Source organism: Diadema setosum, chromosome 21, assembly GCF_964275005.1.
Source record: "Diadema setosum chromosome 21, eeDiaSeto1, whole genome shotgun sequence".
Taxonomy (NCBI): domain Eukaryota; kingdom Metazoa; phylum Echinodermata; class Echinoidea; order Diadematoida; family Diadematidae; genus Diadema; species Diadema setosum.
The window spans coordinates 4,671,707-4,684,794 of record NC_092705.1 but is presented as its reverse complement, the minus strand read 5'-3'; the positions used below and the strand labels follow the sequence as shown (position 1 = coordinate 4,684,794).

The 13,088-nt window shown below is 40.0% G+C and overlaps 1 protein-coding gene across 1 annotated transcript in view; it reads left to right on the top strand.

The window, feature by feature from the left end:
* LOC140244266 (transcriptional coactivator YAP1-A-like) overlaps positions 1 to 10,884 on the top strand; it is a 60,321-nt gene extending 49,437 nt beyond the window's left edge. The window contains exons 7-8 of the mRNA XM_072323905.1: positions 9,306 to 9,525; positions 10,270 to 10,884. Of these exons, the coding sequence (XP_072180006.1) occupies positions 9,306 to 9,525; positions 10,270 to 10,532 (483 nt within the window). The 3' untranslated portion in view covers positions 10,533 to 10,884. The remainder of the gene's footprint in view (positions 1 to 9,305; positions 9,526 to 10,269) is intronic.
* The last annotated feature ends 2,204 nt before the right edge of the window (positions 10,885 to 13,088 follow it).

Genomic DNA, 13,088 nt, shown 5'->3' with positions numbered 1-13,088 from the left:
AGTTTACGAAAGTTTCATGCATCGAATATTTATGTAAGATAGTGAAGAGCTGATATTCATGGAACTGTAAGGACATATGAAACTGTAATATGAGGAATGTTCGTGTGCGTTTTGATTTTATGAATTTTGCGAGAGCCAAGATTCGCGAAATTAAAATGCATGCAAAACGTTCTTGTCTATACAACATGCGTAGAATTCCAGTGCAAGTTTGTGAAAATTTCATTCTAGTAAAAAGGCTGTCGCCTCCAATTCACATAAATTTCATGCCGCGAAAATATCTTGCTTTACAGAATTCCGAAAGTAAGAGTAAATGTGCGAGTAGAGCTCTGCTAATCTCTTGAAAAACCGAATAGATACCCCTCCATGTTCAGATAAGAAACTATGACACAGCCTTCCCAGTTTGAGACTTCTTTTCTCCCATTGAGATGCACGTAGGGCCTAATATGCGCTGATTTTGATACGTATTTGTAGGCAGCCCTGTGAGTGGCTCTGAAGAAAGTATCGTATTCACTAGAAAAGTCTTTAACAAGATGACAGTCTAAATGAACCATTAGTTGATGACTATTGTCATTTGTGTGTGTGTGTGTGTGTGTGTTTGTGTGATATTGAAAGACATTATAGGATTGTTACTAACCCACCTCTTGGTAGAATAATTTGGTTCATAAATTTATGTGATTGCTCGTTATTTTCCTTAGATATACAGATAATTGACAGGCAGTAGAGGTTTGTTTTATTGATTGCATGATGGAAACCAAGGTGGATGGTGGTTTATCCCTCAAATCCCTCAAACTCTGAAACTTCCAGGTTGGCAGTGTGTAATGATTCGAAAATGGGTGCAATGATATCACACACTCTGAAGAAAATGAAAAATTCCCACCAAAACCCCCACAAAATCTGTTTAGATAGGTAGGTACTTTACTCTGTCTTCTCCTCCCACATTCCTAATCTCTCGTCTCCTGGGATGGCTGTATCCGTGGAAACAGGATGCCATCTGATAGCTTGTGGTGTGACCTTTGTCTCTGGTATCAGGGGGAGGACATTGCCCTCCGGGTCAGTTCTTCAGCTGTGCTGCAGTGTTTTAACTCGTCAAGTCTGGGTTGATGTTGCTGCAGACATTATCATTTTGTCTGTCTTTTACATTAATGGCACCACTTAATTTCCATCACTAAAAGATTTAACAGAATTGATATCATTCATTAGATTTGCACAAAGTGCACAGGAAATTTACAAAGAAAAAAGTATGCTAACTTGACAGAGAAACAAGAATTTTGACCCTATAAAATGAATTGCCAATAAAAGAATCACTCAAATAGTAAGGAATTTAGAGGCTTTTGAAAATTATACAGGTGAAGCAATGATATTTGAAGAACAAAGGGCTCAAATTGCAAGATCAAATTGTAGGAGTTTTTGTTTGTTTGTTTGTTTGTTTGTTTGTTTGTTTGTTTGTTGTTGTTGTTGTACTGTACCTGTTGAAGCACCAAAAATGACCAATAAAACTGAAAATTATAATGAGAAGATGCATCACCAAACCACACAACGTCATTTTGGGGACTTGATGGGTTTACAGATACCCTCTCATCCCAGTTGTGTTGTCTGGAGGAAATATAATTGCCAGTTATTAACTGTCAGTGGGTTGAATGATGACATCTGATTGTGACAATCTTTTGTGAGAAAAAAAGGAACAGACAAATGATGCAAGATTATTCTTCAAAACTGGCCATGTACTCTTGGCTTCTTTGAAGTCATTTTCTCCAGTTGATTAGATTTTCAAGTTTCTGAGATTGCCATAGTCAAGGTAATTGCCATTAAAGTTTGTTGTCCCGATGTAGTTATATGACTGGAATAAAAAGTGTCTGTTTTATGTTCTCATGGAATGAAAATAATGTCCTGCAGATGAAATACTTTTTGAAGAGAGAGAGTGCATGCTTCAAAGCTAGCCATATGCTTTCGATCATGTCACTCTCCTTCATAAACATATCAATTCAGATTAAGAAGAGGAAAGATCAAACGTTGTGGTTTTGAAGATGATTATATTTGACATAAACTTGAAGCTTACCCCCCACAGAGATATTTTTTCCCCTTGTCATTGTTGTCTGGCATTGAGAAGTTAACCACACATTTACAGGAGGTTGGCGAGAAAATCTGAGGCCTCGGATAATTTTCAATGCAGGGAGACTTGTCAAATCTTTTTCCAAGGTGGAAAAGTCCCCTTCTACTCCCCCCCCCCCCCCATTTGACATATGGACCCATTATCAGAGCTGAAGCAAACTTGATATATCAGGCAGGAAATAACATTGTGTATGTATAAATGGGATGGGATGAAAAAGTGGGAAAAGAGGGGGAGGGGTTTGAGCGATGCTAATCTTTCTCTGAAGTGGTAAATTCCCCTCCTCCCCCAACTCTGGATCTGACATATGGAACCATTTTCAAAGCTGAAGCAAACTCAAGATACTGTATCAGTAGGGATGTACATTGTGTTCGTGTAAAAGGGATGGGGGTGGAGAAGTGGGAATAGAGATAAAGGAGGGGCAGGGGATTACATTAAATGTCTGTGTGTGAGTTTTGAAATGTGGGCACAATACTACATCTGAGGTAGTGGTCTTGTCAGGTTGTTTCAGTCAAAATAGGGACTTTAAGATTTTGCATCCAGGACGTGGACTGCGATATGATAAGGTCATTTCATGATATTGCGCGTGCTCCAGATTTTCTCGCACGTCCAGCGCGCTAGAATCGAGAACGTGTCTTCGAAGGATTTCACGTCCTCCAAGATTGAGGACGAGCAGCGTGAGCAGCATGTATTAGCACGATGATTATGATGTCACCACATCTGTCGAGTCGTACTCACCGTCAACTGAAATCTAAAATAGTTTTACTCTGGTGTCGGCAGGAGTGGCCGGGAACAGTTGGCTCGCACTTTCCTAACAATCTAAAAGTTCCTAGTGTTTAAAGTATACCTGTACCATCCGGAGCTGGGAAATGGAGGGATGTGGAAATTGTAAATGTGGTTCCTGCTTGTCACAGTCAGAGCATGTTTTGTGTTCACAAAGTTCTGCAGAACTAGCCCAGATATATTCATAACGTGCTGAGAGAAATGGCGCACGCCTCCCCCTCTCTCATGCCTGAACCATATCTTGTGTCCCCCCAAAGTCTAGACGTGGAGGGGTTCATTCTCCTCCCGTCAGTCTGCTAGAGATCAAGGGAGCCAACATGGCAGCTTCAGTGAAGCGATTCAAACACGATGTGTAAATTTAGACTACGAACTACACATGGCATCACTCCACAACTTGCAACAAGCAGCATAGCACACAGTTTGTCAATGAACCATTACGGAAGGCTGCCCTCAGTCCAAGGGGGGGGGGGGGGGATGGGGAATGGGGGAGGGGGATGGGGACCAGGAGAGGGATATGTTGGGATCTGCATCCAGATTGAGGGGCGCACAGTATCAAAATGGATTTAAAAAAAAATGAATGGCAGAAAGCCAAAAAATAACAACTAATGCTACAAGAGCAAGAAGCAATAGTTATGGTAGGTTGAACCTTCCCAGTATAGCAGGCATTCTCGTTGTTTTCTTCACTTGCGCTGCAGCTGTTGGACCGTGTTTGCTGCTGCTGTTGTCAGGGCAAGTGCTGGCCACCATACACCCCAGTGCCCTGTAATTGGAGATGGATTGAACCTGCTGAATGAGATGCAACTGTCATCTCATCGTCATATAGAACCATTTTGTGCTGAATGTGGACAAGAAAACATGGAGAATATGATTGATGGAGGGGGTGAGGGGATATGTTTGAAATGAAATGTTTTTATCTAGCCTTTAGCTTAGATTTTTTTTTTCTTTGAAATGGCAAAATAGAGCAGGCTCAAACTTTTGACTTTACAATAAGCTCATGTTTCAGACTAGTGCCTCTGGACAATAATATTGTTCATGATGTTATTTATAGTGTCACTGTGGTTGATTCTGTTTGTGCCATGCAAAAGAGCAAAGAAAAGGATTATCTAACATACAGAACTGGAGAAAAATAGTCTGATTTTGGGGTGAGATACAAGGAAATGTAATTGTTCTTCAACTCATACTGAGAAGTACAATTGCTCCTTGCATGATCCAAGCTTTTAGCCATGAATCTATCAACAGAAAAGAGTGAATTTGTCCAAATGATAAGCATAATTTATGCTACTATATTATGCATCTGTACAAACTTCTTCTGTCATGTTCAGCTAGCTAGGATACAGTTCGTTCATTGGAGGTGACAAGAAGACGTACAATATGGAATCGAGTTGGCCAAGTAGATTGCATGTTGAAATTTCGGCATGCTTGAAACTTTAGCGAATATTTGCGAGCAGCCAAGATTCGCAGAAGTCAAATGCACAAGAAAGTTTTTGTCTACACGAGGCATTGAATGCCAGTGGCAACGCATGAAAGTTTCATGCAGCAAAAAAGGTCATCACTTGGAGTTCACAATTCAAATGCTTCTGTGTTCATGGTTCCTGTTATGTAGATTTTTCTGTGGACAGGGAAAGATGAGTAAGCCAGAGTGGTACAGTGAATGAAGGAGGAAGTGGTAAACATGGCAAAACAAAGTTTAAAGGACAAGTTCACCTTCATAGACATGTGGGTTGAGTGAATGCAGCAATATTAGTAGAACACATCAGTGAAAGTTTGAGGAAAATTGGACAATCGATGCAAAAGTTATGAATTTTTAAAATTTTTGTGTTGGAACTGCTGGACGAGGAGACTACTACAGCTTGTGATGTCATATGAGTACAACAGTATAAAGAAAACGTAAAGAAAATTCAACATATTTTCATTTTTTTCGCATAACAAAAGAGCATTTGACTTGCCTCTTTCTAAAGGTAGGGGGAATAATATTACCCATGACATATGTCGGTATCGAGTCAAGGGAATGTGTACTTTTTTCAAAAGCTGAAATTTTGTGAAATTCTCTTTATATTTTCCTTATATTGTTGTACGCATGTGACATCGTAAACTGCAGTAGTCTTCTCATCCAGTGGTTACTGCCCAAAAACTTCAAAAATTCATAACTTTTGAACGGATTGACCGATTTTCCTCAAACTTTCACTGATGTGTTCTACTAATATTGCTACATTTTCTCAATCCTTATGTTTATGAAGGTGGACTTGTCCTTTAAACTTAAAGATGTGGTTGAAATGTAAGGAAGATAGAAAGTGATACATGTGGCAAATGTGGGGAAACCCACCAGTCACTGTGAAGTCTCCCTTCGTCCATCAGACTTGTCTCAGTGCTCAATGAGATGGAGGCGCTTGCTTCCCCCCCTTGCCAGAGATGCTGATTGTGGTTGCTAGGGCCATGACCTCTTCCAGTGAGTGGGCGGGGCCACTGGAGATGTTTTCACTCAAGCCTTCTGTCATCCTCTGTTAGTCTGCACGCTCAGACCGTAGGGTTACGATGTTCCAATCATCGACACTGGACCAACTGATTATATACCATCAAACCAGCTGGATGTAGGCTCTGTGTGGTCGCTAGTTTGTCCTCTGTAGAGAAGAGTGACCTCTGTTAGTCTAGCTCCAAGGTTGAGAATGATTTTTTTTTCTTGTGGTAGTGGTGGTGTTCTAGGAACAGGGAGCTATAGCCAGTTCTTTAACCCATTACTAACTGAATTGCGTGAAATCGCCTGTCTTGTTACTCCCTAAACCGCCCCAAAAATTGCCTGTTTTTTCTTTTGAATAGTTTTATGCATTTATATTTTTTGTTTTCATATAGAATATATTATTATGTAATGTGAAAGAGGTCAAAAGTCAACAAAAGTTTGTCAGAATTATTTATGTGACACACTATTCTCGTGGAAAAGTCTTGATAGGCTTTCAAATTAACATAAGTTATAATAGACAATATAAACATGCAGTGAGCTATTTTACATCATTGAGAAAATTGTCGAAATGAGAGCAATATTGTTGACTACTTTCAGGGAACCATAGGCCTTTGTGTACAGAATCTTCAGTTGCTGAAGGGTTGAGTGCTCCAAATCTCTTTGCTGTGGTGTCGTCAAGGATTCAAATGTGTTCCCGACCTCCTGTCCGACTGGTCCAATGACTGGCGTTATAAATCGGTGTTTATGATCGTGATTCAATTTCTGTTGCCAGCACTGCCATTCTGTTTGTCGCTCCCTTGCCCAGCAATAAAGCATGCCCACATCGTAAGCAGTTGCAAGGCCAATCAAATTGAGACGCGATCAGCTGTGGAATCATAATATGCATGTATGTGTGTGCGTGTGTTTGTAAGCCTGTATAGGCCTTTTAATGATGTATAGAATGTTTCGCCTCCTCGAAGGGGATTAAACAAGATTTCGAATGAGGGATTTTTGTGTGCAGTTTCGGGCAATAGGCCCAGAGTTGATTGTGGCAATTTTTGCTGTGCTGAGACTTATTTTTTTTTAAAGAAAGATAATGCCCCCAGACAAGTTTTTATCAGACTTAGAAATGGTATTAGGAGAGTAATAGGAGCCTCATTTTCCTATCTATCTCATTTAAGATAATGTTAAGTCTTGCAAGCAATTCCAGTATTCTTGTGTACCTTAGATTTCAATGCTTGCGTCATTTCAAGAGAGCAAAAATAAGAGAACAAGTCTTATGTGAAAACAGACTGGATTCACAACCTTTTAATGAACTTTTTTTACCTCTCAAATTCTGTTAAGCTGATTTTTATTTCCTCCTTCAGAACAACAACAACAACAGCAAAAACAATAGCCAAGAAGCAAGAATATGTAGACAGAATCTGGCTGCTGCACGGAGCATAACACACTCTTATATCGGTTTTCATAAAGAACAATAATTGGGAGTGTTCTTCAAAATGTATGCCAGGTTGAAAAGAGTTCACAAAAAAGTGTCGTATCTGTGATTGATGATAATGGTATTAAAACTATGAGTTATGGTTGTTAGGGTAACTGTACTGTTACTGACAATGATATGATAAGATAAGAGTAAAAGGAGATTTCATTAGAATGATACATGGAAAGAACAGATACTGAAAGGGATGGTACAGTATTGGTGGAGATGAGAATTGGGCTTTTAACTTTTTGCGAGATACCAGGAAAACACTTATGATATAGTACAGAGCATACCATTTTAAGAGGAATTCAAAGTTTATTTGATAAAAATCGTGGTTTGGAATGACTGAAACATCCAAAAACAAAGTAAAACAAAGCGATCCAACAAAGTGTGGGTCCCACACTTTATTAGAATCGCCCTTTTTTGGATATTTCAGCCATTTCAAAACCAATTTTCATCAAATAAACGTTGAATTCCTCATAGAATTACATGCTCTTTCATATTTCATAACAGGTTTCTCATTATCTTACCAAAAAATGTTAGAAACCTGAAATTAGGGCTCAACCAAAACTATACGATCCCTTTAAGCACAAATCATTGTTCGAAATCATCACCTCAATGAAAGTTCATTTGTATTTCAGCAGTGAGGTCTGTGCAGACAGACTAAAGGCAGAGTCAAAGGTCAAGATATTGTGTTATCCTGAATCTGGCAGAGTCCCCACAGGTTCCATTTCTCCTTATCTCTTAGGCTTATCCCCAGCCTGTTTCTGTTTACACCAGATCAGTCATTCCTGTTTTCATTTGAGGGTGATTACCCCCTGTTTCCCTTGATTGATACTCTTGGACCCGTGCTCCTCTTGTGGTGTATGGCATTCTGCCCTGAACTTGAGTGGAAGATATCTTATCACTAAGTTATCCCTTAGCTGAGGTGATAGAGATAAGTCTTACAGTGTATCTTCCCAGTTAAATCTTCTTAAGCGTCCAGGAGGAGTGAGAGTTATTGTGAAGGAAAGCATTGAAATTAAATGACAAGTTCACCTTCATATACAATATGTGGATTGAGATAATGCAGGAATGTAAAGTGGAACACATCAGTGAAAATTGAGGGAAAATTGGACAATCTATTCAAAAGTTATGATTTTTTAAAATATATGCATAGTCACCGCTGGATGAGAAGACTACTACAGTGCATGATTTCATATACGTAGAACTATATAAGGAAAATTTGAAGAGAATTTCACAAATCTTTTTTTTTTTTTTAAAGTGCACATTTCCTAGACTTGTCACTGATGTATGTTAAGGGCAGTATTATTCCTCCTGCCTTCTGAAAGATACAAATCAAGCATTCTTTTATTATGTGAGAAAAGTGAAAATATGTTTAATTTTCTTTCTGTTTTCTTTATATCATTGTACACATGTGATATCACTAGCTGTGGTAGTCTTCTCATCCAGCAGTGACTGTGCAGAAACTTTATAAATTCATAACTTTTTGAACCAACTGCCCGATTTTCCTCAGACTCTTACGGATGTCTTCTACTAATATTGCTGCATTCACTCAATCCTCATGTTTATGAAGGTGGACTTGTCCTTTAAATCTTCTTTTGCATCCAGGAGTGAGAGTTGATTGTGAATGAAAGCATTGAAATTAAAGGGCGAAAAAAGAACAGTCGGAAGTGAAGATGATAATTTAATATTAGAAGCTCCTGAAATGAAACATCTTATCTTGTTTCAACGTACAGGATACATCTTTGCTTTGTAAAACTGCCCGAAACTGACTCGGAAGATTTTGTGTGTTTTTTGACCGATGCTTGCCTGGCTGCAGTTGACCCTGATTTTTCGCCTTTTAGTTGAATAGTGGTCATGCGGTGTGCGCAACTTAGCCACCAGATCATGGCATGGAAGTATAGTACCAGAAGAAGGACACGTTATAGCCTAATAAGTGTTAAAGATACAATATCACAGTTTTGGTCGTTAGCTGATTGTGCTGGCTTTTGCAGGCACGTTACGGTGTATGAAGCTAGTGTGATCAGTTTGTGTGGGTGATGCAACAATGGAATCACACTTCCGTGGCGTTTTTATGGAGATCGATCCGGATAAGTTTTTTTTTTTTCTTTTTCTTTTCATTGTGTCTTCCATGTATTACACATGTATTTTCAGAAAATGCCAGTATTTGCTTTAGATTTGTTGAATCATTGTGCAATGCATAAGCAAACACTTGGAAAATGTATTACTCTTTGGTTAGGCCCTATTCTCTTTTTGCCAAAATTTGATTGCAAGTGATTGCATTGTAAGAGATTGTAATATTCAGATGCACACTAAATGATCTGATAAGACAGAGAGTGAGGTTCAGATATTTACAGAACCCCTTTCTGAGATTGTTCACTTGTTTCGATTTGCTGCTTTGTTGTGCAGGTTTTTACCGAAAGTGAATAAAGCCAGTGCCTCATCTAGGTCAAAATTCAGCTAATATCTTTGTCGTTTCTCTCATATCTTCATCTGTGCAGGAACTGGCGTTGCGCCGCGAGCTGCGCGAAACGGCCCCCAACAACAACAACAATGACTCCATCACGGGCGGGACAGACCCCTTCCTCAACAGCGGCACCTCCTCCAACTTCCACCGGCGGGAGGAGAGCGGAGACAGCGGATGCGGTCTGAGCAACGTGAGCCACCCCAGGACTCCCGAGGACCTCCTCAACACGTTGGAAGACATGGATTCCTCCGATGGTAAGCGGAAGGCACAAGTCGCAGCGATGAGGCAGAAACACCTACTGTCCTCATTTGGTCAAGATATCTAGACTGTAGAGTTGACTTCCATTATGATACAAAGTTTAGGTTACTTGGTTTGGAAACTTCCCTCACACTTCTTTTCTCTCTTTGGCCATAGTAGGTTTCAGAAAATTTGATTATGACAAGCGGTTGATGGGGCAAGAGACAGCTCCGTGGCAATTAGGTCCAGAGCATAGTCACATTTGCATGGATGTCCCCTATTGATGTATATATGAATAAATCAATGAAAATAGTATCTTTTTATTCCGTCAAAATTCCATATCAGGAGCTATGGAATGTTTTTTTAATGTGTTGAGGGGATGGGCATTGACCGGCTGGAAGGAAAGATCAATCTTACTGCTGCCGGACGGAGACAGTTTGGCCAGAGGCGGTCAAGGGGTGGAATCTAGAGGAATGCTCCTGGTGTTCGTAATTTTTTTCAGATGTTTCCCTCCGTCATAGGCCCAATTGTGAGGGACCTAAGCTGCCCCCAAGCCAAGCATACAGACACATGTTGCGGATATTCCTTTATGAAATATATGTCATGCCAGTATTCCATGTGGAGGAAATAATGTTCCCTTTCCATTCAAGAAAATTGATGTCGGGGAAGGGGAACTGTTAACTCCCCATTTAAAAAAAATACTGTTTGAATGTAGTCAACTGAAGTAATAATTGATGTACTCTTCCTCTTGCTCCTACCAGCTAACTCTGCAGCAGAGCGCAAGCCAGTCGAGAAGGCTACTGTGGCCCCACCCCCACCCCTGGCCAGCATGGGTGACTTCCTGGAGTCCCTGCCCAGCACCAACGTCGACATGGCCACCATGGACCCCTCCGAGAGTGGCACCAACGTCACCTCCATGGACAGCGATGACCTCGTGCCCTCCCTCCCCGAGGGACTGGGGCCCGACATCCTGAGCGACGTCGCTGACGTCGGCGATGTCAACAACTTCCTGACGTGGTTATAGGTGCACTGACAGACCAAAACCAGGGACCTTTGAATCGGGAGTTGGGCTGGGAAGAGCGTTGGCCCTCCCTCCCCCACCCCTGCCAAATCAAGTATTAGACTCTATGTTGATCTTGACAAGTGCTATGTAAGCTTTAGGCTGGAGGACACGACCGTGTGTAATACAAGAGAGGATGTCACGCCGGCCTTGAGTGGTTTTAATCGTCAAATTTCAAAGAGGGCATCGTCGGGATGAGAAGGTGGGGTGTGGTAGCATTGCATTGTAAAGAGTCACTCGTACAAAGTTCCACCACTCTGCTTCTCGGCCGAACAGTATGTCACAGGCAGCAGAGGACCACCTCTGAATGCGACAGAAAAAATGCCTGTAAGTGAACGCGACAGAAAAAATGCCTGTAAGTGTACAGACGCAAGTTTCAAACTCGGAGCGACCTCCCCACGAACCTCGGAATGATGGCAGACATCATAATGGAGCAAGCCGCAAAACTTGCCCATCGATATTTAGCCATGGAGGGTGCTTCGGAAAAAAATAGGAAACAAAAAAGAGAACCTGTCCAAGGTGAAGCGTAACACTATGCAGGGGCGAGTAGTAAAGGAATCAGGAGTACTAGCTGTGATGGCACGTCCCTTTCATGCAGTTGTTTGTTTCTGAAAAACAAAGAAGAGAAATCGAATGAAATGAACCAAAGTGCCTTCTGGAAACTTTTTTTAAAAAACCAATTTGCTGAAATCCGTGTCAGTTTGAATTTGTTGTCAGTACCTCACAAACCAAAGACCTGAGTATTCAGCCCCTCTAAATAGTACTGTGGATCAGACACTTGTTTGTAAATTGTGTTTACTTCAAGGAACATTTCTTTGTTGTTGTTTTTTTTTGTAATTATATCGCTGCCGATAACGGAAAAAAAAAATATTTTGTGTATTCGTACTCCTGTCTACTGTGAATTCAAGAACCAATATTTTGTAGGTGGTGTACTTCTTTCATTCGTTCATTCAAATGATGACTTGTAGCAAGGTGTGAGTGTGAGGTATTGTTAGATATTCATGTACTGTGTATTCAATGTGTCATTATTTTGTCCGTAGAGAGAAGACAGAGATGTACTAATTGTTGTCATATGTACAATTTTGACAGGAGTGTGAGTACTCTTAAGACTTTCAGAGCGTAGTTAAGATAACTCCGAAGTACTTGGTGAATACAGATTTTGTCCATGGGCTTCCATGACAGCGCAAAAGATAAGGAAAATACATGCCGTACAGATATGATATATTCGTACAGTGTGAGAGACACGATCCATTCAGAAATGTATTTCGATACTGGCAGGATTAAATTTGTCCCAGCGAATTATTTTTGTTTTGTTTTGACCAAGCTCACACAAAGCTTCTTCTTTGTTCTGAAATGTTTGTTTCAGCTTGCCGTACCCTGATAATTGAAACATGCAGGATTTAACAATATCATATCCCTCCTTATTGTGAGTAAAGATGTCTAAAAATCTAAAAGAATATTTTTTTTCTGGTATATAATGAACATATTTAGTATATCTTGGCTTTCTGAATCTTATGGTTTTAGAATGTGATGTCAACAGCAGTATTTTCTTGATCAAGCCCGATGATTATTAACTCTTATAAGGGGTTGGAATCATGTTCGTTTTTGGTATACAATATAAAATGATAATTTTTAGCATACTTTAAAAAAAGAAATCAATTATCCATACCACAAGAGAATTATTCATTTAGTTTATTTCTTCAGGACTGGCTCTCCAAGCAAGGCCATTTCTTGAATTGTCTTGAAAACATGGTGATTGCAGCTCTCCAATCCTTTGCATTTCAAAGATAGCCAATAAGTAATCGGCCCTCACTTTTAGAACAATTGTTTTCCCTTGCATCTTGCGTGGAATTCTGTCATTAAAGTTATTCAAATGTAACCACGAGACAGTCTTAGTAGAAGAATGAGAGAATTACACAAACTGTGACTTACAACCTTCTGCTGTTTTCCGGCATATGACTGGCTAGGAAATAAATCTCAATATTTACGTTTATTTTTGTTCTTCCACTCTGGATCATATTTTTTGCTTGCACTACGTTGATGAAATTCACCAGTGCTTAGCATACTGGGCCAATGAGTGTGACAAGATCGGCAAGTCTGATGAAGAGTATTATTAATCTATTGATAGATGTCTATGAAAAGATTAAAAATTCAGGTAAAATTTGCCTTGGCATAACTATAGACATTGGTCAAAATTATGTAACTGGAAAGTTTGGAAGTGTATAACTCGAGTCGAGGAACAGTACTATCTGCAGAAGAGGATCCGACTATCTCCGGCTTGGACTGGGAGTCCGCTTCGTCTTCGCATAAAGACCAGCATAATGTATTCAAACATTTAGTAGATATAGATCTTTTTTCTTTCTTCTTCCTCCTGTTGTTGTTTTTTTTTCCTTTGAGATTTCATCTATTGATAGTGATTTGATATGATTTCTGTGATTCCATCAAAGGTCACCATGATTAGGTAACTTGGGGTTTCTTTCACCTACTGTACATAACATTCTTCTCTTCCTAATGGTGTGA